This window comes from Enoplosus armatus, chromosome 17 (assembly GCF_043641665.1).
Source record: "Enoplosus armatus isolate fEnoArm2 chromosome 17, fEnoArm2.hap1, whole genome shotgun sequence".
Taxonomy (NCBI): domain Eukaryota; kingdom Metazoa; phylum Chordata; class Actinopteri; order Centrarchiformes; family Enoplosidae; genus Enoplosus; species Enoplosus armatus.
In genome coordinates, this window is record NC_092196.1 from 18,863,063 (window position 1) to 18,888,457 (window position 25,395).

Sequence of the window (25,395 nt, forward strand, 5' to 3'; positions counted from 1 at the left end):
AAATAGGTTCACATTAGAGCAGTGAACCACAGAGAATTGTACCCCAGGGGCTACTTCTTCTACCTCTGCAGTCGCCAGGGGGCACGTGGGAAGATGGTGGAGTAGCTCAAGTAATTTGCTGAGATTGAAATTACGATTTGATTAAAAAATATGTCGACACATTGAGTCAGCTGTAACACCTGAACACTACGAGAGTGCCTGAAAAATACCCAGCGAGCAGTACAATGGTAGCTGGCAGCAGTACAGATGTAAACGTAACCACATCGATGTTAACATTCACAGTTCAATTACATGAAACAAAGAGGACGTCAATCACCTGAGAATAACATGTATAATATAGGTCACATACAGTCTCTGACTGGGATCACTTCTGCTGGACTGAAATGTAACGTCGTGGTTGAGATCGTCCCTCTCAGGAGAATCAAGAGGCTCATTTTAAAAACGTCTGACTTTAGATAACTTTTCATTGTTCGTGCTGCAGCTACAAAGCCCCAAAGCCTTCATTACCTACACGTGGAAGCCGATTACAGAAAGGTCAGTGAGCAGATTAAAAGGCAGAGTGATACCATATTCTCAACTAATCATACGCTCTTTACTCCCTCAGAGAACAGGATGTCGACGCTATCATCACAAAACAGCCCCGAAGATGCCAACAATCGCAGCTTCTGGATGGTAAGACTGTGTGTGTGTGTGTGTGTGTGTGTGTGTGTGTGTGTGTCCTCTGAGAGAGGAAATAGCTGCGTTTACGTTGGTCCCTCAAGTCTCAATGACCTTCCAGTCAAAACAGACTAAACAGTTTTGTCGTTCATGCTACGTATCAGTGCGAACAAGGCTTTCATTTGTAAATGTGAACAGTCACCATTGTACACTCTGAACTGCCTTGCTTGGGTTACTCGGGGAAGGTTTCTGTGATTGTGCTCAGCTCGTTAGCTATTTGATTGTCTGTGTTTGCTCGACAAAGTAGAACGGATAGCACAGGGGTCGTGTGTCTGGGGATCCAGGACACGTTTTTTCCATTTCCGCTGCTCTCTGCGACATCACTGTTCTGCTTCAGTGTCGCTGCATGATGGCTTTACTTGTTGTGTCTTCTGCTGGATATGGAAAAGTTTCAGTATGAACAACCATTCAGCTCCTATACAGATTACATTCATTTGTCCAAAGTGAGTTGAAGGAAAACTCCAGTGTTGATCAGTGAGTTTTAGAGGTGCTGGCAGGTGTTTTTTGACACCTTCACATGTTGTTAGTCTGTGCTAACCGGCTGCTGGCTGCAGCTCCATATTTACAGACATCAGAATGGTATTGATCTCCTCATCTAAGTCGCGCAAGAGACTGTTGTGCACCTATTTAACAACATGTGCCAAGAAAATGACAAAAAATATATTTCTCAGTATTCTTATATCAAAATCTAATCATGTTTTCTTCCTGTAGAACAAACATGACGTGCTTACATAAGCTTGAACCAACCAATTTCAGCCAATAATATCATGACATCGCCCCATTAATCAATCTTCAACAGAGCTAATGTTCATTAGTTAGCAGCAGCATCTCTTCAACATTCATGCTGATCCTGTTTCACTTGGAAATACGACACGATACGGACGTTAGATACTCGATAAATCGTCATTAACAAAATCAAGAAAAGAAAAACTATCAAATGAATGACACAGGAAACACATTTCACAGTGAAGCTTTGGATCGTTCCCTCTACAGCGTACTGCACCATGTTACTGAGAATAATTCACAGGACATGATGAATTACACTGACAGCAAAACTTTTTAAAATTATTCATTTTATTTATTTTCTAAATTTAAATGACTTTTGTAGTTGCAAATTGCCTGAATCTTCTTTACTCCAATTCCAACAATCGTTCTACTTTACGTTTCCATTTGGTGAACTGCTCTGCTCCCTTTTTACAAGGCACACTTCTGTTTTGCCCCCATGTTTTAAAGTTGTAAACACTTCCAACATTCAAAGTGCCTGACTATCTAATTTGAGTGCGCTACCGCTTTAACATTGGCTTTGTCTCCCGTCGGCCTTGATGAGCTGCCCCACTTTCATCTCTCCCCTCCTGTAATTTTGGCTGCCTCCTGTTGTGTTGGATGTGTTTCCAGGCCAGTTCCTGTCTGTGTCATCCCGCCGCCATGCTCAAGGGCTGTCTGTCATTATACTGCAAACTGAAGCTCTTTTGTTTTGTATTTGCAAAGTAACCAGCACTTCAAGAGGGTTGCAATTACGGTGCATTCTGAGTATACAAGTGTACTATTTGCACTAATAGACACACACGAGCTGCTGTGATGCTTTGGACGTAGTCCTGGGTCCCATGTTCCACTGTTACTGTCCTCTTTACTCACTACAGATTATATAGAGACAAGGTACTACGTGGTCTGGCTCTCATGTTTGTTCTCAAGTATAAAACAAAAGATGACAGTGTTGTAAATGTTTGACAGGACTGATTAGCCTCTTTATTTTTTGGAGACAAACATTTCTGTCAGCCCTTCTCTTAATCTGATGTTTAATGCTGTGATGCGTCTCATGAAATGGATGTTTTGTTTTGTGCATTGATCTATATTTGGTTCAAAAGTACTTTGGAAGGATATAAATATAAAATCTGGCATAGATATAGTTTACTTTTACTATAAATACTACTGCTACTGCTATGACCACTACAACTGCTGCTAGGACTCTTTACTGTTATTATAAGTACTATAACTATAACTGCTGCCATGGTTAGTACAACCACCTATGCTACACTATGCTAGTACTACTTCAGTACTTTTACTGCAATCATTAGTAGCTTGATAACTGCTAATATTACTATTGCTGATGCTGTAGTACTTCTGCTAGTGGTTGCCAGCACTTTTTCTGTGCCCTGACACGCTACACAGTCTGGATAGGATCGGTTATATACAAGAAATGTGATTTTTCAGCGGAGGACCGTGGCCATTTTCTTATACTGCGTTTTGTTGCTTGGACAGATTTTCTGGTAGTGGATTTGCATCTGCCTCAGAGATTGGCCAACTGGGTCTCTGCAGCGTTGCCGTTGGCCTCAAACTGGATTCCTCAGCTGTTTCTGTTTAATTCTCAGACGAGTGAGGAGAGTCAGTGCAAACCACAACAGAGGCAGAAAGTAAGGAAGAAGGAGCGAGAGAAACGGGGGGCACTGATGAGAAGTACCCCAATTGATTCTGATTAAGGCATCAGGAAACTACAGAGTTTCATTAAAAGCACATTGAGTCTTTAAAGGCTGTTAATGTGAAAATAAATCCCCTTTTCAGTCTGGGTGCACATTTTTGTGCATGCTGTATTCAAACTTGTAACCACTTTAAATGATGTGACGACCAGGTGACACTTAAAATGAAAGCAAGTTATATTTATAAAATATTTATATGGGAAATACACAATATCACATACATGCAGTTACAATAAAGCAGAAACACAAGAAGATAATATTTTTGTGAAATGTGAATAAAATAAAATAATGTGTGATATTGAATTAAGAAATGTTAACAACTTTATGTTCTATCGAAGATGTCCTACGTATTGATTAACCTAACTTTAGCTTCCTGTAGCAGAAAACACACTGCATATCTGATAGCTGCTAACACTACCAACGTGTTTGGACTTAACTGCTCGACCTTTCTGATGCACCTGCGTTTAATTAACCACTAATTAAGAGTGCCATTAGGATTGAAGACCTGTCAATTAGTTGTAAAAAACTTCCAGGATTTCGGTCTTTGCTTGAATACTCTGACAAATGTAAGTCACTGAGGGAAGCAAAGAGTGAGCTGTTGTTGCTACTCTGAAGAAGAATCAGCTTACAGATAATTTGCCACAGAAAATAAAAAAGAGCATTACAATTTAAAAACCATCAACAAACTGATGTGCACTGGCTACATAACGTACTTAGTGTAACACACTGAAGGTGTCTCTCTGTTATATTTAGCTTTCCTAGTTCGCCATGACAACGAGCCAGCATGCAGTTAACACCGTTAACTGGAGTGCCATAATTGATGTTATTAGTTACACCTTTGTTTGACATGAGAAGATGTCAGCCGTGAGAAAGTTCTGCTCACTTATGTCTATTTCTTACATATGATATTTACAATAAGTGCATTGCCTCAGATGATTTAACACAACATGACAATATATATGGTGTCCAGAAACTTCCAACCAGCTGTCTGAATGCGACTAGCAGATTCTGACAGAAAGTGAAAAAGAGAGTAGGAGTGAGTGCTGAGTAGGAGCTGACGGTGGCTGCCAGGAAAATTGCAGAGAGATTTCCAAATACCACATCTACAAACAACACACTTTCTTCAGATATGTTATTACACTCAGGGCCTTGCCTCTGCTGCCCTCTTGTCCTCCCTCTCCGTCAGTTTTTTTATGGCTGGGCCTTGTCCTCATGTCCACTGACCACACCCGGCATCAGAGTCTACCACAGGAAACTTAATGCCAGTAAAGTGTCACTTGTGGCACGTGGGGGTTGACCTTAGACGGCTGCAGTGGTGTCACAGCTGTGAAAGGAGTTGAGGATGCAAGCTGGACCTTGTTCTGACTGTGACCGAAGAGTGACTGTTTAATGCTGAAGAGGTAGCAGTTCTTATAGAAGCAGGAATGGTAATAATGCTAATAGACCTTTTAAAATGGTGGACATTTTGACAAGTAAATAACAGGTGTGACTAATAACATTAATAATGGCTATATTCCATTTAGTTCCAGTTAAGGGATTTGTGCATGCTGGTTAATTGGCACACCTTAATGGGAAATACGTTTATTCACTTTCTTCCCAAATGTTACATGAGAAGATCTACATCATTCTCCCATCTGAACAGTAAATATGTAGCTGCAGCTAGCAGCCTGTTAGCTTAGTTTAGCATAAGGAAACTGTTGCCAGGCAACCAGAAGACACTCCAGAAAGTAACTACCTGGCTAAGAAATAGTCCGACACATAACCTCCTGTAAAACAGAAAATGCAAAAGCACACTATTGTTCTTAAAAGTTGACTTGGAGCAGGACTACTGCTGCCAGTATTAGTCCTAATAAAAGGACTACTGCAACTAATGACAGCAGTACAGGTTGTAGTACTTGTTGCAGTGATGGTAGTTGTGTTTACAGCAACAGCACATGTAGTAACTTTAATAATTTTTGAATCAATAATATTATTATTAGTAGAACTATTCATAGTAGCACAATTAGTAAAATGAATGTTAACAGGGCTCAGTTTTAGTTTCTAAATTAGTTTGTCTGAATCTGTTTATGGTCTACATGGTGTTGCCAGGAATAAACTGTGAGCAGATGTACAATTTTACTAAAAACTAAAAGACTGTATTGAATACTGGCAAAACTGTCTGCCAATTTTGGCTTTTTCAATCCAAAAATTAGTTATCGAATATTAGTATCAGGTTTTAAAGCACAACGTCCATTGGACCTCCCTCCTCCCCCTGTTTATTTTGTGTTGACTGTCGATCTTCCTCTCTCTTTGTGTCCTGGCAGCCTGGGAACTATCAGCGCACTGTGAAGCGAACAGAAGATGCCTTCCAGGCCTGTAATGACATAGTGGCATGTTTCCAAGAGAGAGCTCGCGTGGAGAGGCAGTACGCCCAGCAGCTCAGTGAATGGAGCAACAAGTGGAAACCAGTGGTGGACTCCAGTAAGTACGGTAGCTGCAACCGCAGCTAGTGTCTACAACATGTGAACTGTGATCATAAAATCTCCTTTTTGTGATAAGAGGTGGTAATACGTACCTTTTAGTTTGGATTTACTGTTTTAAATATATTATATATAAAAAATATTTCAATAAATTGTGGCTGTTCATCAGAATTGTTTCTTAAGTACAAAGACAATTTTAGGAATTTGTGCGTACCTGGTCTTCGTCCTCTTCCCTCAGGTCCTCTATACGGATCTCTTCTGAAGGCTTGGCAGTGTTTTCTGTCCTCCGCTGACCGGCTGGCCTCCTTACATGCCTCCATCTGTCGCTCCCTGGTGTCGGAAGATGGAGACCGGGTCAGGACCTGGCAGAAGGACACCTTCCACAAGAAGTTATTTGGAGGCTTCAAGGAGTCCCAGGACATTGAGACGGGCTTTACACGAGCTCAGAAGCCGTGGGCCAAACGACTTAAAAAGGTCTGAAGCTTTCAAAAGCCACGTTCGCTTCTGGATGACAGTCACATTCAAAGACGTAAAATGCCTGATAAACCCACTGTGCGCCAACTGAAGTCCAACTGAAATTGAAGCGCACACATCTGCTCTGTTTATAGCTGTTGGCTTCATGATGATGCCCCTAGTTTTGCATTTACTCAACAGAATGCTGTATCCGTGGACAGGGACCTTCAAGCAAGAAAGCAAGAAACCCACTTCTCAAAAGTTTAAAAGCAATGAGCCACTTGAATCTGTGCTTTTCTGTGATTTCAGAGCAGCTAAGGACAAAAGGACATCCATCAAAAGCAGTTGTACATATTTGCATTAAAAATATTCATGAGCCCCTTAGGGAATCAATAGTTCATATATACTAAAAGTGACTGCAACATCACAAATGGGTACTCATTAAGTAAATGGCCTCAATTCAAGGTCTATATTAAGACCACCTAATGCACCACTATTTTATTCTGGGTATCAGCAAGATGCTTTTCAAAGCCAGGTGCATCTCAGTTTTCAAAATTAGTCGTACATGTTGAAATTCTCTTGAGTGGATGAGATGGTTGTTGGCGTCATGTAAAGTTCATGTAGACAGACGCACCTTCCTTTGTCGACCATTTGTCCTGAATTTTCCTCATCCGTCCACAACTGATGATAAGGTATGTTTTGATTTGTCCACAGTTGGATAAAGCCAGGAGCGCGTACCACAAAGTGAGCCGTAAGGAGCAGGCAGCCAGGGAGCGAGAGGCTCACGCTCAGGGAAACCCGGACGTCGCCATCGACAAACAGAAGAAAATCCAGGAGGAGAGAGAGGTGGCTCAACAGGAGGCCGAGAAGGTAAGCAACATGTTTCATCTCATTTTCATCGGGTTTTGATGATTTTGGACTGGGATTGTTGATTGGTCTCCGTCTGTTCCATCACTTCATCTGTGGAGTGTTTTTGACCACAAGTAGTGGTGCAGCAGTGTTTGTGTGAGTGGGTTCCCTAGTTGTTTGTATCTTGTGCACACACACAAGCTTGCGACGAGTTCAGGCTGTTTCAGACTACTTCACAGATTGACAGTCTGTGGCTCCAAGAAACCTAGCGATGCCAACAAAAGGCAGGGAAGAACAATGCTGCTAGCTAGCAAACAATGATGTCAACAATTCAGTGCAGTGGGAGGAAATGGTGGCTTGTGAGGAATATTTAATTCAGATTTGAAGTGAATTTCCAAGAGGAAGAAGAATGAGAACCGCATCCCAACAAAAATGATGAATAATCCATCTGCAGTTTTGTTTTATTTTAGTTTTTAGTATTTTAGACACTTCATTTAGTTTGGCTAGGGTTGGAGTTGGGGTAGTGATCAGGGTAGTGTAACCTGTTATACCTTTGTGAGTGTGTATGCATATGTAAATCCATTGAGACCCAATGAGTCCCTGAGCAGTGTGTGAACGCATGTCTAAATGTTTACAGGTTCGTGCCCGCTATGAGAAAGTCCTTGAGGAGGTGAACCGCTACGCTCCACGCTACATGGAGGAGATGGAGTCCATCTTTGACCAATCGCAGGACGAGGAGCGGAAGAGGATTGTCTTCCTCAAACAGGCCTTTCTCTCCATCCACAAACACCTGGACATTACCAACAATGAGAGGTGAACCCCAGTGCTTTGCATGTGTGTGTTGGTTGTAAAGAAAATGATGAACACCTAAGTTGCTGATTAGATAAATATTAGATGTGTGTGTTCTACATAGAAAGTGTTACCCATATTTTCTTTGCTTGTGGTTTCCCCAGCTTGTGTCTGGTTGTGTATTTAGAGCTAAGTATGTTAAAATCCATAATTTGACTTACTTAAGCCCTCATTAAATGCTGTTCCACTCCACATGACACACAAGTGTTTCTCAGAGACTCACTTCTACTCTAATAAAGGAAATAATAAGAAACACAGCTACTTAATTACACAGGGGGATATGGGATAGATGAGAGAAATTATATACTCTATGAATCTGCTTAATTTTGGGGTAACAATTTACTTAAAATGCTCTGGATGGCAGTGCAAGTATATTAGAAATATGAATGAACATTAGTTGCAGTTATAACCACTAGAGAAACATCAGCAGGTTAAATTAAAATCAGTTCCATGACATATACAGCTGCCCCATGAAGTATTCAACCTCCTACATTCCTGCATGTTGTATCTATTATATAATGCTCAGATTATAATGTAAAGCATTATGAGCACCACTTCAAGCAAATTGTGAGTTTTTTTAATCTTAGGCTGATATTTTAATATAGAAAATAGTGAAGTGTAGTGTAAAGTGTTTGACAAGTCACAATATTCACCATTTCTCTCAGCTGGTGTTTTGGGACAAGTCTGACCGTTAAAATTAGTGCTGCTGTTTTATGCTGAAAATTGCCTGTGCAAAATGTCTTCACATTTAAGTTGAAACACTGAAAGGGTGTGAAGTGTCTGTTGAAGCGTATGTGCTAAAATGTTGAGCTGAAAACAGGTGAACTGCAGCTGAAATGTCAGTTGAAGATAGTTGAGTTAATATGTAAATGCCAGAAATAGTTGTACGTGCACTAAATAATTCAGTGTCAGTTGATATGTAAGCAGTGATAGATGTTGAAATGTTGAAGTATTTGAGTAAGAAATAGTGTCAGTTGCTGTGAAGAGGCTGGAAGCGGTTGAAATGCTAGCCAAAGTTTAAGTTCTTTTAAAATACGTAATGGGTTCCAGGTCTGTATTGTTTATAGCCCGGCCATGCAGACATGTCTACAGCAGCTCTGCATTGTTTTGCCTCCACTAAAATATGTATCAAGCTCATTTTGGGTTATCTTATTTATTCTCCATCACTCATTTAGTGTGAGGGCCGTGTATGATGATCTCCACAACACCCTGATGGCCATCGATGAGCATGATGACCTTCGCTGGTGGAAAAACACCCACGGGCCTGGCATGCCCACCGACTGGCCTCACTTCCAGGTATTTCAGTTTTTGTCTGTCAAATCAAATGTCAGGTTCAATTCTTCTTAATTTAATTCTAATTATTTTGCTCAAATGTTTGTTAGGAATGGACGCCCGAGAAGAAACCCAAAAAAGGGAAGAAAGAAGTAGAAAAGAAAGGAACAATAGAGAGGAGGTGAGTAAATTTATCCCAAAGGAAATTGTTTTGTGCAAAATGTGATGCTGTGTAGCTGTTGATGTACGGCTGATCAAACATCCATCTGTCTCTTCTTTTTGTCTTTCTGTTTCTTTTTCTTCCTCTAGTGTGATGATTGGAGGAGTGAGAGTAAGAGCTCTGTATGATTATGTTGGCCAGGAGACGGATGAGCTGTCATTTAAAGCAGGTAAACATTCACGTATCATCATACACAGCTCACTGAACTGCACTGTGTATGCAGCACATTTTCTTACTCTTCTATGACAGTACATTTAATATCTGGGAAAATTATTGGCAGTTGCAACCCTAAATTTAAAAAACTGTTTAATTACAAAAAAATAAATGGCACTGTCTCCCTGCAGGTGAGGAGTTTTTGAAGATCGAGGATGAGGATGATCAGGGCTGGTGTCGGGGGATGAAGGACGATGGGTGGGAGGGGCTTTACCCTGCCAACTATGTCGAGGCGGTGTAGTTAATGCGTCTAGACATGAAAATGAAAGATCTTGTTACATCAAATGCTTCATTTCACTGTGTGAAGTCACAACCTGGTTAAACTTCTAAATGTCAGAAACATGAAACCAATGCTGTAAAGAACAACACAAAGTAGCTGTTAGCCAAAGATCTGGTCTGTGATGAGAGTGTGATCGCGCTTAGGTGGATATTTTAGCAAACAGGGATTTAAAAATCTCTTGAAGGATTTTGACAAATGTTTTAATATATACAGTATGCATAGACCACTTGTATTGAAGCTATATGATAAACAATGCTTTAATGCAAAAAAAGGTATAAAATGCTGCTCTTAAAGTACTCTACATAACTTGCCATTTGGTGCTGACATTGCATTACAGGACTGCTATTTTCTTTGAGCTGTTGTTATTTTTTGCACCTCAACACATTGCTTTTAAAATGCTCACAAAGCCTCTCAACATATGAAGAAAGTGACGCTAATACTGTGATTGTAATTCATCTGAAGCAGCTGTACAAGTGGAATCAGCTTGGTAGGTGTTGATATCTATATGACCTGTATTTCTCGTCTTTTTTTGTGGTTTAAAGGAACAGTATGTTTGTTTGCTGTGAAATACACAATGAGGTGAGAAGATTGATATAAGTTTCATCTCTATGTGTCAAGCACAGGGGGAAACTTCTAGCCTAGCAGCATCAACACCAGGAACTCCAATTCTGTCTTATTTTGTATCTTGTTTACTTCAAGTGGCTATAATCAATATTTTCATCTTAACAACTTATGTAATGACACTGTGAAAGGTTTCTCATGTAGTGACGAGCCCCCAGGGAAATATCACCCGACTCTGCAGTTAACCACAGCTCTACAGAGCTTTGTAAGATATTTTCAGCCCAGAGGGATTTATCACGTGGCCAGAAACATGACTCCAAATGAATGCTAATGCTTGTGTAAATAGGTGACTGTTGGCTAACAAGATTGCCATATAAACTTAGAAGATGAGGATATATGACAGTGTTATTCAGTTATAAAAACAGTTCTTGCAGGTTTAACACATGCAGAAATAGAAATTCAAAAGTGAGGCATTGTCTTTTAATTAATGTGCAGTGTTGCAGAGTAGTATTGATGTATTGATGATTGTTTTCTAGTTAACAAGATATATATTATGGCCACTGAAGATACTGATTGGCTGGCAGGTGCCTATTATTATCACATATTGTAAAACCCACAAAATACTTACCGTTAACAGGTATATTAAACTGCTGGTAATTATGACAACAATACTTGACATTAAAAATGTATGAAAATTTAAACATAACCTCGATGGTATAATCACAATAATGCACTCTGATGTACTCATACAGAGAATAATGGGCTTGGCAGAGGAAACTCCACTTTAAGTTGTGGCCTTCTGTGCCTCCACTTAATTATTTTCTTGTTGTGGGACACCTTGTTGTGCATTATCACTTACATTATGTGTAAATAAGACATCTTTGGAGTTCTGGATATTTGGGGGCGGCTGAGGCTCAGGAGGTCATTTAATTGCTGGGTTGGTGGTTCAAACATCAAATTGCTCCTGATACTCAGGCCAGCACCTTGCATGGCAGCTCCACCACCACCATTCACCATGTGAATGGGTGAATGAAACAAATTGTGAAGCATTTTGTCCACTAACATAGACAAGTGCTACACAAATGCAGCCATTTATCATGTTTTGATGGAGCAAGGCTAGGAGTTTTTCCCTGTTTCCTTAAGCATCAAGACACCTAAACATGGTCTAAACATGTCCCAGACGTACAGCTATAGGTGATATTGCTCTTCTTCATCAGATTCTCAGTTTGACAGCAAATATTCAAATTTCTTAGCATGTCACTGTTCCTTTAAGATAAGTACTGGGGAACAAATAGTTTTCCTGTCTGTCTGTCTGTCTGTCTGTAATATCTAATCATCTGTTACTATACTGTATGTATGGCGCACGAGAGCATCTTTACCAAAGTAAGGAAACGGCTTCCAGAAACTGCTGGGTTTGCCTTGCCTTTGTCCTTAGCCTTCTTCAATATCTGTGTATGTGCTGTGTGTCTTTATTTGTAATGTAAAAACTATGCATTTGCCCCTAAAAAAATCTTTTTTTGCAAATTGCCTGTCTTTTGGAAATAAAACGTTACAAACAAAATAAGTATTATTGAATTTATTGTGGAAAGAATGAAAGTCTGTGTGTGTGAGAGAGAGAGAGAGACAGAGAGATAGTTGTATATGTGTGTGTTTGAGTTTGTGAATCACTATGCCATCATCCTCTGGAGTCCTGAAGTCCTGCCTGTGGATGTTATTATATGTGCAGAGCTGTCAGCTGTCACACACACACACACACACACACACACACACACACACACACACACACACACACACACACACACAACAGTCACTTTTAAGCCTTGTGTCTGTGTCAAGACAACTGTGTCCAGGTCAAACGCTGCTTTTTATCTAGATGATGCACAGAGTCAGATGCAGTCTGACATCAACACATGGCCATCAGCCAAGAAAACTGTCTCTCACCAATGTTTATATTGAGACAGCCGATAGCAAGAAGTGCCACGATAAATCCTGGTATACTGTGTATACACACACACACACACACAGACACACACACACACACACACACAGAGACACTGTTTTGCAGTAAAAACAAGCAGACAGGACTATGTAGGAATGTCTGTTTCCACAGGAGTAATGGAGATAATGATGTCACCCTGGAAGGAATTTCCTCACCTGATGACAGTTTTCTTGCTTGTAGCAGACGTAGACAGATCTGTAATCATAAAGACCGTCTCAGATGAGCTCTCACACTCTTCCTCCTCCTTTCTTTGTAACTTCGGCAAATGCTCACCCCAGTTTGTGTCAAAGGGAGGGGTTACCACTTTTATACTTTTCTACAGATGGGTTAGGATTGTAGTTTTATTTTTATTACACATGCAGCAGTACTGTCTGTGGGACCGCCAAAAGATGAGGAAGTAAAGCTAACGTCAATAAAACACAAGAGTTCATTATAACAAAAGATGGTCATATGCTTTGTAAATCTTTATCTCCAAAGTAACAAGTCACAGCTGTCAAATAATATGTCGGAAATTAAATAAACAGTTGCATGCTGTCATTACCTACTAAATGAAAGCCACTGTGTCCTTTGTAGATCATCCCTGGTGCCCTACTTTCATTTTAGCATATGACTACACTGAGTAAAGAATGGACAGGCAGCTTTGCCCAGAACAATGCGTCAAAAAGAAGTTCTCCTATGAATAAACCCCTCATGACACCTAAAAATGCACTTTAGTGAGAGAAGTGGCACAAAGGCCACAGGCAGTGGTCCACTGGCAAGTGGGAAAAAGTCACTTTGTCATGAGTCATTGTTCATCTTGTTTTCAACAAGCGGAAGAGTACATTTATGAGGAATGACAAACCGAGTCCATGACCTGAGTTCTTGTTTCCCGCAGTGAAGTGTTCTGCCAGCTCTGTTACGTTGTAGATTGTGTTTTGTCTTGGCTTTGGTCCACCGAATCCTTAAAAGGAAGAGGTTATTACCAGTAAATACACTGCCCATCCTGAGAGATCACACTCGTCTTTACTTTCAGGATGAAACTGACCATCATTAACACTTCAATAAAGGTAAAAATGATGTAAACAACACATGATTAGAGACAAATGATGTGAAAGTCATGAGCTCTCTCTTGACGTTTTATTTGGCAGCTTCTCCTGTGGGCCACTTCAGACGCAACACAGAAGCTTGTAATTGTTGGTGCAGAAATTTGATCTGCATCCAGGGCTCAGTGTATTTTTCTGTCACATTAGAGACGTTAGAGTTGAAGGGTAGCAAGTTGTTTTTATGCTTCAGTCGTTTTACAAGGGAACAATGAAAGGGTGAGAGCAATACTGAAAGAAACAGACTTTTACAATTTATCTTGTACCCAACTTCTTTTAGTTCTGATATGCTCTGTTACCATCCATTTTGACTTTCACTCTTCCACTCACACTTCTCAGAGCGAATTGGTCGCCCCTCACCAAACTCCACTCTGAACTCTGCTCATTTGCATTCATTAGCTCAAGCTCATTTCATACTGTAGGTGCAATGTAAACACACACCCATTAACAGATGCTTGTTTGTCAGAACAATGATGAGTGGAAACAGCTCATTTGCATGCTAATAGCCTCATGATATTCAATTTGATGCCACTGAGCTTTCAAATATAAACTGCTCAACAGTTTTAGCTCTTGATCTCAGTGAGATCAACATGTGGACACCCACTCTCAGTGCAGGAGTGCTGACCCCTTAAACGCAGCCTTATTTTCCACATAAGACTTTCTGATTGTTCATGAACCAAAAACATATAACGTGTCGCCAATTCTCAATCATCAGCGGCTGTACTACTAATGTCATTGGTTACCCTTCACATGTCACAATTTTTTGCGTCCTGGTACAGAAGACAACTAGCTTGAGGTTATACTGTTCTCCAGCAGAGGGTGCTAAAAGATCAGCAGCACTACCCTCAACGGGCCTGTCATGAGGAGAAATATGCACGCTGGGGTGGCAGCATAATGGGAAAATGTCTTTATTCCCTCATCTCTCATGTGGTGACAGGCAGAACTTTAGGTTGCCATGGAGAGAGCTGCTGAAACGGGGCCATAATTAACAGAGCCACAGAACTTGGTTCAATGACTCATTACATTTCGAGAAGTTAATGAGGAAATCACATAGCTCCTCGAAGGCAAATGACCCCGTATGTGTATAATGTGTACATATGATAAATGTCACATCATGAGGTGAATATTACTGTACACTGCTGCAGCTGGTTCTGCAGGGCTAATGATGAGCTTGTGATCTGCCCCCGTGCAGTCTAGGCGATAACTGGATGTGTGTCTGTGTATATGAGACTGTATGTGTGTGTTTATGTGTGTGTGTGTGCATGCTTGGGTGGGTGCATTAGTATGTGTGTTTGAGTGTGTTGAGGGAATGACTCACCTCCTTGTCAGGGAGACACAAAACATATGAACATTTTCTCGGGCTGTCACACGCACACACACACATATACTCCCCAGCTCCTTGTTCCAGATGTACTTTGGCGTCTCTCTCCCTCTCCCTCAAATCCTCTCTTTCTCTTTCCCCCTTGCTCTCCATAAGCTCAGGCTGCCCTGGGGAGGCTCCTGTCACAGCTAAGGGCCAACAGTGGGCCTGCTTGGGGGTTTACAGAGTAGCTAAGAACACAGGAAAAGCAGCCCAACCACCTGTAGACCTGCCAAGAGCACTTAAGCACAAACCGTCTCTCACAATTTGTCTCAAGGATGTCTGGAAATTCCCACTTGCCTTTCTGCTTAAACAACACTAAGGCCACTGGCGGGGGATGCTCCCACTGGAAATGTAGAGGCGAGGTAGCAGCTAGAATGCCAAAGGTGCAAGAAGTCACAAGAGCAGAGCAGGGCACAGCGAGCAGGCAGACTTTAGGCCACGCCGCAGACCAGCCAAGGCCAGGGGTACGACCCTCTGGCCCCGGCGCGCAGGGGACTCGTCGGCATCAGGCAACAGAGTCAACCAAGGAGAGAGGTAAGACCGCCACTCTTGGCCTCTGCATGCATAAGCATGCTTTTCATTTTAAACTGCCCAAAAATAATGAGCAATCAAGAAAATGGTTATTCTCGCATTTCAATTAGCCTAATTAAAGAGAGGGCAGCAGGCTACTCAGAAGAATGGCAAGCACTACAGTACAGTGTGTATTTGTAGGTGTATGTGTGTGTGTGTGTGTGTGTGTGTGTGTGTGTGAGAGAGAGAGAGAGAGCGAGAGACTCTCCAAGGGGTTCAGCTGGAACACTGCATCAGCAGTCAGAATGAGAAATTAACCATTTGCTTTCTCCCCTTCACAGCCTGAAGCAGATACACAATCTGGTCAGCATACTGGCTGCCAGAGAAGATTCAGAACCACACAGCGACTCCATCAATCCATCATCAATCATTTATAACCCTCATTCTGTGGTCTGAATTGTCCAGTTGTTCAGTTCCAACTCACTCATCTCTAACTGTCTTTGGTGAGACAAATGTGGAATCTGTTCACGTGTTTTTTTAATCGTATGGATGTGAAGGAGATGCTGGCAGTGAAAGAGTTAAGCGTAAGTTCAGCATCCAGTCTGACAGTGAGAGCCAGATGGTCATGTAGAGCACTTACAGTGACATGGGCCTACACAGCTCCCCCTGCTGGAACACACACACACACACACACACACACACACACACACACACACACACAACCTCATCAGTACCAACACACATAACTCATTTGCATGCAAAGACACACATGAACATCTCTGGCAGATTAGAGCGCCTGTGATTCCCAGGTCATTTACCCATCTATCCCCCCTCCCTCCCCCTCCCTCAACTCTATTCCCTTCTCTTACTTCCTCGCTCCTCCTCTTTTCATTTCCCTCAGTCTCAGTCTGATGGCCAGAGTTAATTGGCTGCTGTCTAATTGCTGCTCATTAACTTGAGTAACCAAACATGTGAGGCGTAGCAAACAAAACCTTCCTCTGGCTCTTGCTCGGCTCTGCGCTGTGTCTTTGCAATTCCCATTCCAAGTCATCCTTGCCCCCCCCATCCTTGGCGTTCTGCGCATTACCTGCCTTTGTTTGTCGCTTCATCTTTCACTTTGTCGCTTCACTCACCCTGAACTGGAAAACATCTGAAAGACGGAGAGGAGTAAATTCAATGCCAAGCCAAATGAACACAAAATGTTCACATAAAAACAACTTTGAAACTCAACAAACATTCCTTTGTTTTTACACGTTGTCATCTGTTCAATGTCAAAATGTTTGCTGTGTAATCTTCTGCCACTGTATCTCCTTTGCACACGTACATACACTCATACGCACAGGAACAGGCATATGTATTGTTTTACACACATCCTAGAAATCCTTATAATGCATGCAAACACCCACCCACATGTGTAGACACACACATCAGAAAGGCCAGCCTCCTCGCCCACAAGCGTTGGCATTTGGCAGGTTCTCTATATTTGGGTAGTGCCCCTCCCATGAGCCCAGCCTTCTCAGCTCCCCTCCCTATTTAATCTATCTTAGAAAAACCTCAGGGGTTTAATTCCTCTCTCAAGGCAAAGTGCTTTGCTGGCATGGCAGCCAAATCCATACACAAGGAGTGCATCAAGCTTTAAAGTGGACATCTCAACAGCAGAGCAGTTTAGTCAGAGTGACGTGAAATATAGACCATCGTGTGTCACTGTAGAACAAGAAAGAAAGAACAAGAAATTGGTCTAGGGCTGCTGCCGTCCTCGGGGGATGTGGACTGTGGTGAGAAACACTGGAAAGAGTGAGGAGAATTACACAATACTCGTAAATGCACACACACACACAGACACACACACCCACTCATAACCACACACAAACCTTGTGATATGCCAAGACAATTATTTACTACTCAAGAGCAGGCCCTAAATGATTAGATTAGTCTCCTGGCTCTGTGGCTCCTGTAGCGCCAAGAGACGGGATGGGATGAGACATTACGAACGAAATGATGGAACAGTAAATATGAGAAGGGAGAAAAAAAAGGAAGAAATAAGTGTACATCTCAAAATAGCACTAAAATGGACCAGCCTCCAACATAGCCTATAGTGAGTCAGACCCTTTTCTCCCACCATGCAATCTGACGTTTGCAGCCCCCAAATATTCATAACAGTCAGAGAATAAGAGGCATCCATGAGAACTCGCCTTGCTTCAAGCGGTCCGCTACACTAGTCATCAATTAAATTAAGGACACGAGCACCTTATGAAAACTTCAGTAGTTTTCAAGTTCATTGCAAACAAAATAAATTCAAACAGAAGGGAAGTTGAAGATCAATATTTTCCTAATAACGATGTATCAAATGACAATGTGACAATGTGAAATGGGTCTTCGGTGGTGATGGATATGGAGCCTATGGAAGCCTTTCTGGAACTTTACTAATTTCACTCTCACTGTTTTTGGCAGCAGCAGGCAGCTGTTTTCAGTGACAAAGCTCTAAAAACACATTGCACACTCCATCTTCAGCACCAAGCAGCAAACACACACAGTTAGCAACTAGCTGGTGAACATAGTGGTGCTAAAGAGACAGACTAAAAATAGAGCTAAAAGGGAGTGAATATTGGACTTTTCAGGTGGCCAGAAACGCCAAATGAATGATAATGTTGCTCCGTGACTGCTGGATGTGTGAATAAGCAACTGTCTCCACCAACTCCTGGGGGAAACATCTGGCTCTTAACTGCTTAATGCTCCACTGTTTGTACCAGCTAGTCGCTTACTTTGTCTGTTTGTTTTTTGGTGCTGGGCAGGTAGTGTAAAGTGAGTTGCCTGTGAGCTCAAATTTGCTACAACGCTCTCAAGAGAGGAGGGGAACAGCAGAGTTGGGGGATAAATCCCTGTGGGTTCATCGCTATGAGCGACCCCTTGTATTGCCATGTGTTGATAACGTTAAAAAAATAGGTTGAGCCGCTTTGAGGTAAAACGCTATAATAAACAAAAATAATGAATAAATAGGGGTACAAAATACAAACATGAGTGTAAAAGAATAAACTAATTATAGAAATTATAGAAAGGCTGTTCCAACAGTTTTAGGAGCACATGAACTTAATGCAGCCACACCAAATGTTCTTCCTGTAAACGTCCGTATACCCATCACACAGAACACCCAGTATTCAAAAATAACGTTGTAAAAACACACGGGCAACAGATTTTGACAGTTCTCAGAAAGAGCATGCTGCCTCAGACCCCACCATGCCAGGAAGCAGTTGGTTGCCAAAGCTGCACGTTCTTTTCTCCACACTGCAGCCCCCTTGACCTCAGAAGTAGCAGCTTGTGTAAGACTCTTCTTCTTAAAACCACTCCTGCCACTGGAGTTCACCAGAGGACTTTGAGGTTCCTGACCTTAACACATACTGCATACGGGGCCTGTCCAAACTGCTCCGGGCTAAGGGCAGGGAGGTTGGGAAAACCCCCAAAGAGCCTGGCCGAGAGACTGGAGTGACCTCGCTAAGTTTGCTGGAGGGGTTCTCTGCCAGATGCTGTGACTGTGCTGGCTGGTGATGCTACAGAGAGGAGAGGCTACTGAGTCTTCTTCCACTGAAGGTATCAGATGAAACAACTAACCAAAGAAAGAGAGAAAAATTAATAGATTAGGTAAAAGGAGCAAATGGAATCCTCTGATGAGAAATAAAGTGGGTGATGGCAGTGGCTGATGGGTGAGGGGGAGTCACGACAAAGACAATGAAGAGCAATAGAAGAAAGAGAGACCGCTAGAGAAAGAGAGAAAGAGACAGAGAGAGAGAGCGAGGTGGGCGATTGGTCCTATGAGAGAGTTGTCATGGTAACAAGTGATCATGATGAGGTTGAGAATGATCAGAGACGACTTTTGGAAAGAAAGTGCAAATACAAACAGAAGATGCATAATTCCATTAGACATGAAATGCCAGTACAGGACAGTATGACGACAGAGTCGGCAACATGTGATGTAAACTAATTCAAAAGTTTTAAACTTTAAATTTAACATACAACTATTTCATTTACATTGAATTAAGCTGAAGTACAGCAAATCTACTCATATATCAAATATTGCTTCATTAAATAATCAAAAGCGGTTTCATAAAATAAATAAGTTGTCGCAGCTCTTCATCGTGAAATGATATGGATGCATGGCCAATCAGATCATATTACATTAGGTAAACATAGTTTGTCTTATATAGAGTTACAGGTTGCATGCAGTGTCTGTTGTGTGAGCAGAATGCCTTTCTGAACTCTGGTCTTCAAGATCCCACTTGACCTCTAGTGTGCAGTGACCAAATTAATTCCACATTCGTTTCATGAACTATGGGGCCAGATGCATGAACTTCCTGTATGTCATGGATGTGTATGGCATTAGATCCAATATTTATTTAAAAGCTTTGTGTTGTGACCATTGCTGCTGTTTGTCCATATTTTTGACAATTGCTCACATGCTTTTTAAATTTGTTCCTCTGAATGACACAAAATACATTTGTATGTTTGTGTCCCATGCACTTGCAATTTGGACACCAACTATTCCACTCCCCCCTAATTTGTCTTGGATGGACCTGGGCAAACCCTTCACACACCCTTGCAGAAGGAGGAGGAGTAGATGGGACAAGGATGTAGTGGCTTGCTACAACAAACACAGCAAGGTAGTTCATCTGGAAGCTTGTTTACAACCCTGATTGTCTGACCCTTTTAGAGATGTTCAGCCCGGTTCAAAGATGTCAGCAATAACTTTGGTCAGTGCAGTGTTATCATAACTGATAGAAACGATGGCTAGAGTTAGACAGCACCCACTCCTGTTATTTTGCCACAGGACTTGTTTGACAGAACTTGAATTCTTACCTATGTTCTGCTTTGTTGGTGCTGCTGAGAAAGTAAAACTTCGTGAGCTATGGGCATCTTTGAATGTCTGTCCCCTTTGGCAAGACAAGACAGAGTAGACACACAAAGACACTACTTTTAGAGTGATGTCGGTGTCTCTCTCTTCTGTCTTGCCTTGCCAAGAGTGACAACCCCCCTCTTCTTCTGGTGAGAGATATTGTCTTAAGTTTGGGAATGTGGTTGAATTATAGGTGAAAACTATACTGCCGAAAAGTATGGAAATTTACCAAACGGGCATAGGGTTAGGGTTAGAAGAAGATGAGTGGACTGATTTTCTGGAAAAGTAGATGAAGAGAAAAGTAAGAAGGCCAAAGCCAATCAAAAGAGCCAAGGTTCAATGCACACAGGCCTAAAGAAGAAGGTTATTATTATAACAAATTCTGGAAGAACAGAACCTGTCCCCGCTGACCCTGCTGAGGTGAGGTAATGGGGGTAATAAACTACAGTGAATCCCTTGGCTGGGCCCAACACATATGATGTATGTGAATGGTCATTTGAGCAACCCTGGATTCAGGGAGTTAGCTCATCATTATGTCTCAACCTTAATGAAGAGGCAACCCCCCTAAGATGAGTTACAGAAGAGACCAGTGAAAGTTGGAAAAGCTAAACCTAACCAGTACATCTCCCTACTGTATTTTTTCCATGGACCATAGCTTTCTGCTGCTTCTTGGTGTAAAGCAGGTCCGTGGTGTTTACAGTGAAATTGAGACTTTTGCACCCTGACTTTAGCCTTTAAGGCAGTGCATCCATCAGGCAATGGGAATGGAAAATGAATAAATATCAGATTGAAATATGCATAAGCTTGTTAATCAACCTGCAGTGTTTTTTTGTTCTTTCACATCTGTTTATTTTGGACAAATTGTGATTTGAACAATGCAATGCATGTGGAGAGAAACAAACTAGAGACTTGGAGTAAGCTAACCTTCCTCCAAATTATGACGTTGTAACCATTATGAATATTCATGCAAACATAACTTCTATTTAATCAGATTTTGAAAACCACATTTAAAATCCCTTTGAAATTAGTCACTTTCCAATTTCTGTATTACAGTTCTATTAACAGACTTATTTATGTCGGAGTCTGTCGCCTAGCAGAAGACTCCCAGAAGCTCTGTTAACAATGTCTAAAGAAACTTAGAATAATGAAGAATATTATACAATAAACTTAATTTTCAGTAATCAATTTTGACTGAAATGAAGACCATGGGTCCATTTTTTCAAATAAAATCTAATAAAACATTGTCAAACCCACAGTCCATGTGGTCATCCAGCAGTAAACATGCTAGCAGATTAGCTCGCCTCAAGATAGAAGGAGAGGCCTCCCCTGAAGAAGATGGAAATACACCAAGTGTTGCAGCAGGTTGACCACTGTTACCTCAACAAGAAGCCTGGTCCTTCTGTGTTTTGATCAAACATGTTATATTTGCTAAAGAAGAGAAAGGTTATGAGAGGCACTATGATCCCACTTCAGTACCTGCATGAGGTCCTTAATCTATGTCAGCATGAGATCTACACTGTGGTACCGCTTACTGGCAATTAACATACAACAAAACATCTAGAATCGTTTGTCTCCAGAAACTGTCAACAACATTTCTGGAGGCAAAGTGGAAAAAACATACATACATGACAATATATTACTTTGGATGTGATACTTTTTAGGCACAAAGCTTGGAGGAAACACTGGCTTCCTATTGCACTATTTTCCTTTACGTTTGGAAAATAAGCTTGTAGCAAATTTAGTGACTTTGCTCTTAATGTTATTGCTAAAAACATTACATTACATTAAAATTTGGACTCAGACACATTTTGCCTTATCAAGTTGACACCCATGGTCTTAGTCACTCTTAATCTCTCTCTGTGAGCTCTTCTCCCCTCCAGCATCTCTCGTTCTACTTTCTTTAATATGTCTGCACATGTGTGATGTTTAGATGCATGTACTCTAAATGCTTTGTAGTATGCATGTGTAAAAGCAAGTGCCTAAGTGTATTTTGTGTGCACTTGCAGGAATGGATAATTTGCCCCATATATAAGAAATGCTGTCATGCTACCACCTGTTTTAGAGGAAACAAGGTCTCTGGTCTGACAGTAGCTGCTGCCGCCGGCCGAGCTTTTAGTCCTCTCCTCTCTCAATCCCATTTGTTTAACTTTGCCTTTCTCCTCTCCTCTCCTCTCCCCTCCACTCTGTGTATCCTGATTCCCTCACTATGCATCCCTGTCCTCTTCTGTTGTGTGTCTCAGCCTCTCTCTGTGCTCTGCTGTGACAGTTAACAGAGGTCACTGTTTACTCTCATTTATCAGTCAATCATTGCACCCTGCAGGGTTCCAAACACGGGTATTTTTCCACCCTGCATCCTTCTTTTGCCATCACCGTTTCCAGAACGATGACAAACACAATGACATCTAATTATGGGGTGTTAATTCATTAAACTACGCAGGACATGTGTTCTATTTAATAGAATTTCCTGCTTTAAGTCCAATAATTTCTCAGGGAAATATGTGATGACTGACAAGATGTTATTAATTTTGACAGTGTGACAAGTTATTAGTAAAGGGGGTGGGAATACATTATCATGTGGTCAGTGTAATAAATCATAAGACAAAATGACTCTTGAGATATTATTTTGTCCATTTTGCAAATTGTTAGATACAAGGAGTGACAAGATTTTATTATTTTGTCAGTGTGATAAAATATTTGAGGTAGATCACTAAATGCTCAGCAGGAACATTAGTCTTGAATGCTCCCTTAATGTGATCCCTTTTTAGATGTTGATACCAAACGTTTTTCTAAATGTTTGTCTTGATCCTTGCTCGCCATTATCATAATAAAAAACACAGGATCAAATTTGGATTTGCTTAAGCTAAGGTAATTCAAACCCCTCCCCCCTCCACCACCCTTATTTGAAAACCCATCTGATGTCTGTAATTAGCATAACAGTTTGATCAGAACTATTTTCTAAAAAAAACGTGAGCCAAAAAAATGTAGAATTTCCACACCAAAGCTTAAAATAAGGCCTGGATGTTCTGTGTGCTGTGTGGCCCAGTAGGTGCTGTTTGGGCACAGTCTGGGAGAATGATTAATTCATCATTGTGCTTTCTTTAAATATGAAGGTGCCTACCTCTATCTTGACACAGTAGGAGGACTTTCTTTTTGACTAAAAATGATTAATACACAAGCTTCCTGTTTAACCACATGACTGATGACAAATTGTTCTGTGCAATGAAACAACAGGACATACAGTAGTGTGAAGGAGAAATATCTGCAGTGACAGGAAGTGTGAGAAATGAGGGACTGCCATCAATGACTGGCGATCTTGAAAAACTCTATACATCACACAGAGAACAAGAATCAAAAGACACTGATCGCCATGTTAATTTATGACGGCAACATGCCCATATGCAATGAACCTCTTGAGGGTCAGAGGATGACTTGCCTTACATAACTGCTACAGTTGACACTGTCTCAGCAGCAAGCACAGTAGAAACACTAATGCAGGGGTTCACACGTTTTCAACACATTAACCCGAAAGATAACACCCCCATGAGGCCGTCTTTAAATTATTTTGTCTCGTGGATTTGATGACATTTTTTTTGATGGATGTGATTTGATGCAGAATTGGACATCTGGATATCAAAACTACATTCCTATCTCTCACAGCTTGAAGTACAAATTCAATTATAATTGAATTCGTTTTTTTCATTTTGTTGGGCGACTCCCCTCTGGGAATAAGTCAAGGACCCCAAAGGGCGCCCTGAGGAACACCACTTTAAAAACAACCACTCTGATACAAAGTCTAAGCCTATTCCCGACCGACCGCGGAGGGTCCTCATTATCCTGCCGGTGATGTTACCATAAAACAGAGAAACAGCTTTATGTGCCCCCTCTCTCCTTATATGAGACCTGCAGGAATATCATAATCTAATCATGACTCCAATAAGACTGTGTCTCATTCTAACTAGATCATGGCCTCTGTATACCTCAGCTGCTCTTCTCATTGAGGTTTCCATGGTGCACACACACACACACACACACCATCACCCGCACACGTACCGTCCTTTTTTTGGCTCAGAGCCGAACAGCATTGGCCCTCCGCTCCATCTCTGCTCTCCACCACCTGACAACCAAGCAACACTTCCTCCTCACACTCCCCCATGCCCACCTCCACTTCTACCTCCTCCTCCTATCATCCCAGGGATGCTATCATAAAAAGGAGTAACATTTTATGTGCCCCCCAACCCACCCACCCACCACCACCACCACCACCTCTCCAGGGGCATCTGCTGGAGTATTATTATCTAATCACAGCTCTAATAAGAGCCAACAAGATCCTGGGCTCCTCTAACCCACCCATGTACCCTACAGGCTCAGAGTGGCCATTACCTTCCACACCATCCCCGGACCCCTCTGGTTCCCACCAACACACACAAACACACCAACACACACAAACACACCAGCACACACAAACACACACACACACACACACACCACCTCTCTCTCTCTCGCTTCTCAACACGCCCCACATACATCAGTATGTCTTTAGCACTGGCCGGGCTGAACAGGCAGCGAGGGGAGAGACAGAGTATTAGTATTCAGAGCACAGGGAGGGAAAAAAAGGAGAGGGAGCGAGCGAGCAACGGAGTGAGAGAGAGTGAGAGGGAGGGGATAGTGAAATACAGAGGAGGAAAAAAACACTTGGAGGGGGTAAAAATATAAGAGAAGAACACAGGGAACGGGAGGGAAAAGAGGGGAGGGCAGAGATATCATATTGTTCATTTCTCCCTCTCAGTCTGCCATCCCGGTTGCGGGGCGTATTGCTCGGTGCGTCTTGGAGAGAAGCGAGAGAGACAGAGAGAGGAGGGGGTGGACAGAGCCAAAGAGGGCGGAATGCCCCTTTACAAGCGTCGCATCTGACTAAAACAGCGGAGAAGCTCGTAAATCGGAAATCGGACAGAGAGGGAGCCAGTGGTTTCTGCAACGCTAAGGTAGGAAGATATTCCTTTTGTTACTCCCGCAGCCAGCATGCATTCGTGTCTGTGATATATGCGATGTGTGCGTTATTCGCATCATATCTCCTTTGATCCTGCATCCCGCACTGGGCTCTGCTGAATATGCCCTAAATCTAGCAGCATGTGTCTGTTTTCCATAAATATTTAATGTATATTATTTGTGCATCACCCTGGCTCTTCCATATTGCATTCTACCATCAGTAGGT

The 25,395-nt window shown here is 41.8% G+C and overlaps 1 protein-coding gene across 1 annotated transcript; it reads left to right on the top strand.

Annotated features, from left to right (window-relative positions):
* Positions 1-612: 612 nt before the first annotated feature.
* LOC139300179 (protein kinase C and casein kinase substrate in neurons protein 3) lies at positions 613-9,747 on the top strand. The gene is made up of 9 exons (XM_070923188.1): positions 613-672; positions 5,495-5,651; positions 5,889-6,124; positions 6,818-6,973; positions 7,590-7,765; positions 8,977-9,097; positions 9,184-9,254; positions 9,383-9,462; positions 9,638-9,747. The coding sequence occupies exons 1-9, from the start codon at positions 613-615 to the stop codon at positions 9,745-9,747; spliced, it is 1,167 nt and encodes a 388-aa protein (XP_070779289.1).
* The last annotated feature ends 15,648 nt before the right edge of the window (positions 9,748-25,395 follow it).